Raw genomic sequence first — 5,739 nt, 5'->3', positions numbered from 1 at the left:
AGTGATTGATTGTGATGTGATTGTATGATTAGGGCTCTTACCATAACCCATAAAATCTAAAAAAAAAAAAAAAAAAAAACAACAAAGGACTTTTCATTTCTCCATCATTTAAAAAAAAAGAAGAAATGCAGGCAAAATAAGTGACTAAAATTTAGCCTCTCCTGGGGGAAGGGGGAGGAAGGGAGAGAAGTGGGCTGATTCAAAGCTCACGGACATCGGTGAATCATATCCTACCAAACTAAGGCCAGCAGTTCCACAGGGCCACTTACTGACAAACTTGAGTACATCCACCTTCAAGGTCTTAAAGGAAGTCATACCCTCCATGCCTTTTAGTCATTTTAAGGAAAAATTCTTTTTTTATTATTATTTAGGCAATTATTCAGGTGCTGAGCATGTACTTTCAGCCCAGACATTCGATATTTTAGTTACACGCGCATACACTCTCCACCTTTAACTACATCTATTCAGGCTGATGATCTGAGCCCTTGTTTTCCTAGAAAGGCCAACACGGGCCAGGAAAACGTTGCTGAGCATAGTGAGAACACTTTGTTTCCAAGGGTGATCCTCCACCACCGCATAACCCGAGCAAGCAAGCTTTCCATTTCTTTACATTAAACAGCAGTCCTCCTTTCTAACAGAAGAATCCTGGGAATGATCCTGCAGCAGCTTTCATATTCAGACATCAATCCAGAACAGCTGGATTTACTTTCATGCCTTTTCTCTCTACAAAACAAAAGCTTTGCCACCAAAATTCACATTCAAGTTCAGATCGCCTACTTGTGGACAGGGCAATGAGGAGAAGTTTGGGGGTTTTTTGGCAGAATCACATGTTTTTTGTTGTTGTCAAAAGAAATGGACCCTCACTTAGGACCCTGGCAGAACCAGAAACAGAGGTCAAAGGAGTTAAACTTTGCTGTTTTTTTAAAAAAAGTTTTATCCAAGGAAATCCCACTTCTGCAGGTCAGTTTGTTTTTCAGTATCTTGATACAAACTAAAGGAGAGCACAGGTACAGCTGGGCTGCAGCACAAGAAGGTGAAACCCAAGGACCCAGCCGCCAATCTGGATCATGGCAAACTGAAATTCAAGGCCCCAGCAGCAGCAGCAGCTGCCAGCCCAGGGGCTGGTGAAGTGAAACCCCAGGCTCCAGCAGCAACACCTGCAATCCTGGTACCTAGAAAAACAAAGCCTGAGCCCCAGCAAAAGCCTGGAACTTCAGGGGAAGCCACAGGCCCTCGGGGCACCAGTTGCCAGCCTGGAGCCCAACAGAAATGAAGCCAGAAGCCCCAGGAAGCAGTTGCTGCCAGCCTGGGGCCAACTCGAATTAAGAACTTTGTACTATTTCTTTAAAAAGATGAACTCTGCAGTCCATGATTGGTTGACATTAAGAAGGCATAAGCCAAAGCGACAACAGGGAGGCGAGGCTGGTTAAAGCAATATACATTATATACAAACTCTTGGGTTAATTAGTCCACTTGGTAGGCAACGTCCTTCTTGTCTACAAGGCGCACTGGAATGAGCAAGGGAGGAGAGGGGGGCAAGATTCCATCCGATACCTTCTTGGCACTGAAGTGGTAAGGTGCCAGCGCCTCTTGATAGAAAACATGGAGAAAAAATAATCTTTAAATAACGGCACAAAACTGAGAAAGTCCTCCCAAAGCCTGCCCCAGTGGAATTGCCCGAGTCTAGCTGGAGGGGCTGATCTGTCTGAGAGCAGAGTCTCTGCAGCAGGGAAGGGGCATTAGCAGCACCGCTTCTTCCTTTTACTGTTCTTCGTTAGCTTCACCACATCATTCTGTTGCTGCTGTTGCTGCTTTGCTAAGTTTTCTTTCTTTGCTCGCAGGACTAGCTCTGTAATGCAATTAAACATCTGCAAGAGAAACAAGCAAGTTCAGACACCCAGGAACTCAGGCTAGCTTTTGTGAGATGCTGCTCTTGAGAAGCAACTCCAGTTTTCTAGATATTTCAATAACAGTTCAGAGATCTTCCCCAACCCACTACAGGTCAAATAGAAACCCAGTACCTTCCCAACCCGCTCCCAAGCTAAATCAATAACACCTCCATCCCCTTTTCCAAACCAGTAAATAAAAACAGGTCAGTTTGACAACTGAGGCCGGGAGCGAAGATTGGGCAGTCCTACCTCCTAGAAGCACTCTTCCTAGTGACAAGGCTTTCCTGAGACCATGCCTAATATGTTAGCACTGTAAAGCTAGTGAAAATGCAATGTGGGCTCCTTCATTTTGTTCCCCAACTCTTCCAAACATAGTTGGATGTCTCTCTGAGATTTTACTTACTCACTTGCAACTTGTACAAAGCATTTTATCTTTCTTCCTCAATGGGAAGAAGGTAACTGGTACTTTTCCCCAAACCATTATCGCAAATCATTTTATCTATACTCTTCTGTGTATTGTATTACCTCTTCCACATTAATATTTTCTTTGGCACTGGTCTCAAACAATTGGATCTCCATCTGCCCAGCAAATTTATAAGCATCTTCTGTTTCTACCACTTTTCGCTCTGGGTCATCATTCTTATTCCCCACTGAAAAAGAAAAGGGAAAAAAAAAAAATCAGTTTGGTACTTCAGCAGGTCAGCCCACTAAATAAGGTGTTGTAATTTCTCTAATTAGAAACTCACCTAGTATCCGGCAGACATCATCACAATTTTGATTAATTTCATGCAACCACCGTTTTACATTCACAAAAGATTCTGCACTTGTTACATCGTAGACAACAATGACCCCATGTGTTCCTCTGTAATACCTATGGAGCAGGAAAGACAACAAATGTTAACCCAAGGTATGTATCACTTTCTCAGCTCTTTCTCTTTCACTTTGCTTCTACAAGATTGATAACAAATCCCCAAGTCACAGCAATCAAATGCCTCCATTTTCTTTCCACTGGGAGTCATTTAATTCTTTTACTCCAGCTAGATCACATGCTATTCCTCTAAACCTACAGAGTTCCCTGCTCATTTAATCTACACAAGTAGGTTTCAAAGTCCAAAGACTGCTGTTTACTTCCTTGTTCAGGTTATCAAGACCTTCAAAGATGAATACCGTCTTCCAGCTACGTGAGCAAAAGGTAGCGGTGCCTCCAATATGTCCTCAGAACTGGCTGCGATGTGAACCTTCGCGTTGTACAAGCCACCTCAAGTTTTTGCAGTAATTTTGTTATCTGTGAAAGATCACTTACAGACTAAAATTTCAGCAGATCTCCAAGTATACTCAACCGTCAGTCAGTTCTCTTGAGCTCACAAAAATTTCTGTCTTGTTGAGCGACTGTGTTCTGATCGCACCTTCCTACTCAACAGATCGACTCCATATGTGCACTCAATGCGCTCTGCTACCTTTAGCCATTAAAAATAAGCTTCATTTCAGTTTATTCCCATTAGTCTTGGGCAATCAGCACCTTTAAAAGATGATGAGCAATTCTGATATGCAAGAAAAATATCTGAATTCAAGTTCTAACGTTATCACCTGCATGAACCTTCTAAAGGCAGAGAGTACGCACACCATGAGAATGCTATATAAAAAAAAGCAAGCTCCACCTTCTCAGTTTTCAGCCACATTCATAGGGCTACCACGTATTTTCCTCACCGCAAATTAGGCAACTTTGATAACAACAACAAAAAAATTTAAAACAGTTGACAGCAAGGTCTTCACCAGCATCCAGTTTCTGTATTTTGTAGCTTTATTCTTTCCATTTCCTCCTCTTTCTTATGATCAATATTAAGATTTTTAACAAAACACATTCAAGAACCCAGCACACCAAAATTGAGAATTTTCCCTTAAATTGTAACAGCATTTCTAGACCTTGATCTCTTACCACAAGCACTTCTTGCAGCACCCTCCCTTCCACTGCACTTTAGAGATGTCCCCTGTCACCACTCTGGTCCTCTTCGATAATTTATTCCGACTCAGCAAACACACCTTTGAACTTCAAAGCCTTTTAATCTAATCCAAACGCGCTACCTTTCAGAAGATCTCAAAGCTTTGGCTCACTTCTACTACTGATGCGCTTGAGCAAGTCGCTATCTTTTCCCCACACTATCTTTTCCTTTAGCCTCATCATCCCTTCTACAACAGAAGCACCTGCCCTTATAAACCATCAAGACAGACTTCCACAGAGAGGCACGTATCACATACAGAATGCACACATCTCCCCCCACCTCCTTCCTCTCCTGATCACTTTGTAGCGATAGTCACTGGGTATCAATGCTTCTCTATGATACGATACAAGCTGTACAGAAGTACGAGAGCCCACTCCTAGTGCTCATCTGGGCACTTCAGAACACAGTCAAATACTTCTGCCATGCCATGTTTTACCAATAATTTATGCTATACATTCACTTTCTTTGGCAAGAACTGGCTCAGGTAAGGATCACTTATTCCCTGCCCATAAGAGATCCTGTACTTTCAGATATTCTAGTCCATTTGCAGTCAGTTCCTTTAATAGCTTTAAGGCTTGCTATAGCACTGCATTTGTGCTTTACTTTGTTACAAGCTCAACTTTATTTCATAACTTAGATCATTTAGAGAAAGAAGCATTCCATAGCCTGAGTCCACATGTTGCAAAAGTAATCCATCCTCTCCTGACACCAACAAGTATTGCACACCATTTTTGATGAATGCCGTTTTGTGTGATAGCATCAGAAAGGAAACGATCTCCAATCCTATCAACACACTAGACTTCTCTACATCTATACACTAAACTAATTATTTTCAAACTCTCCCATATCACCTAATAGTCTTCTAATTCAGCAACCCTCAGGCTGACCTACCACTTCCTCCCCAACACTGAGCATTACATTTGCAAAGACAACACTCCGCCTTTAGAGAAACGCAGTGGTTCAGCTACACCTACGCAGAGCTGCTTCATTCTGCTGTGCACTCCATAAAACCATGTCTGGTATCCCAGTCATCCAAACCAGAGGACCCAACGGAGCATCCTGCTGCTCCTACCTTGCCCACGCACCTAGATTTTCTTCTAAGCAAAGCATATGATGTCGGGGAGTAGAATAACACGCACGGATAGATCCCACTCCTGACATGTCATCATCGCAGTCGTCGTTTGCTCCTAGGGATGAGGATTGTGGGCTGGACCATGCAGCACAGACCACTATGGCATTCAAAACTCTGCAGGAGCTGGGAGCTCCTGCCACAAAGCACTCATATTGCCAACCACCTCATCAGAAATATCTTCCTTTGTGCAAGACAGCAACCCCTGACTCCTGCTGAGCTCCTACCAGCATACACTGCTTCTATTTTTGGAAGGGAAAATTGTCTGGCACATCATTCTAGAAAGGCTGCCAACCCCTCATCTACACTAAAATGTCATTTTCTCCACTGGCTGACATTACCTTTCAGCAGCCCGAGAGATAAGACCATGACTACCTTTTATTTTCTAACTCTTAAGCCCCATAATACATGTTTTTCTCAAAAAGCTAGTCATGCTATTTTCTGTCATTTGTTAGATACAGCTTTGTGTCCCAGATAACATTTTAGGCTTAACAAGTACAGCAAAGATTCTCCAACCCCAAGTGCAGGACAGTACTAGAAAACAAAATCTGATTTATCCTACCTCATACTTCAAATTTCAGAATGATGCAGTGCAGAATTGCTTTTATAACAAGTTGTAGGCACTGGCGAGTAGAGAACAGATGGGGCTTTTGGCATTCAGGGAGGAGTAGGTGTAAATTTTGTGCTTTTGGCAACCAAGAGGTAGTCGAGGCTTTGACAC

The 5,739-nt window shown here is 42.7% G+C and overlaps 1 protein-coding gene across 1 annotated transcript in view; it reads right to left on the bottom strand.

Annotated features, from left to right (window-relative positions):
- Positions 1–1,423: 1,423 nt before the first annotated feature.
- The window catches only part of RAB35 (RAB35, member RAS oncogene family), a gene marked incomplete at its 5' end in the record, with an annotated part of 9,782 nt that continues 5,466 nt past the window's right edge, over positions 1,424–5,739 (bottom strand). The window contains 3 exons of the mRNA XM_009699729.1: positions 1,424–1,868; positions 2,415–2,539; positions 2,636–2,760. Of these exons, the coding sequence (XP_009698031.1) occupies positions 1,740–1,868; positions 2,415–2,539; positions 2,636–2,760 (379 nt within the window). The remainder of the gene's footprint in view (positions 1,869–2,414; positions 2,540–2,635; positions 2,761–5,739) is intronic.

Source organism: Cariama cristata, unplaced genomic scaffold, assembly GCF_000690535.1.
Source record: "Cariama cristata isolate BGI_N322 unplaced genomic scaffold, ASM69053v1 scaffold31834, whole genome shotgun sequence".
Lineage (NCBI taxonomy): Eukaryota > Metazoa > Chordata > Aves > Cariamiformes > Cariamidae > Cariama > Cariama cristata.
Note: the sequence above shows the minus strand (reverse complement) of the source record. Positions and strands in the feature narration are given on the sequence as shown.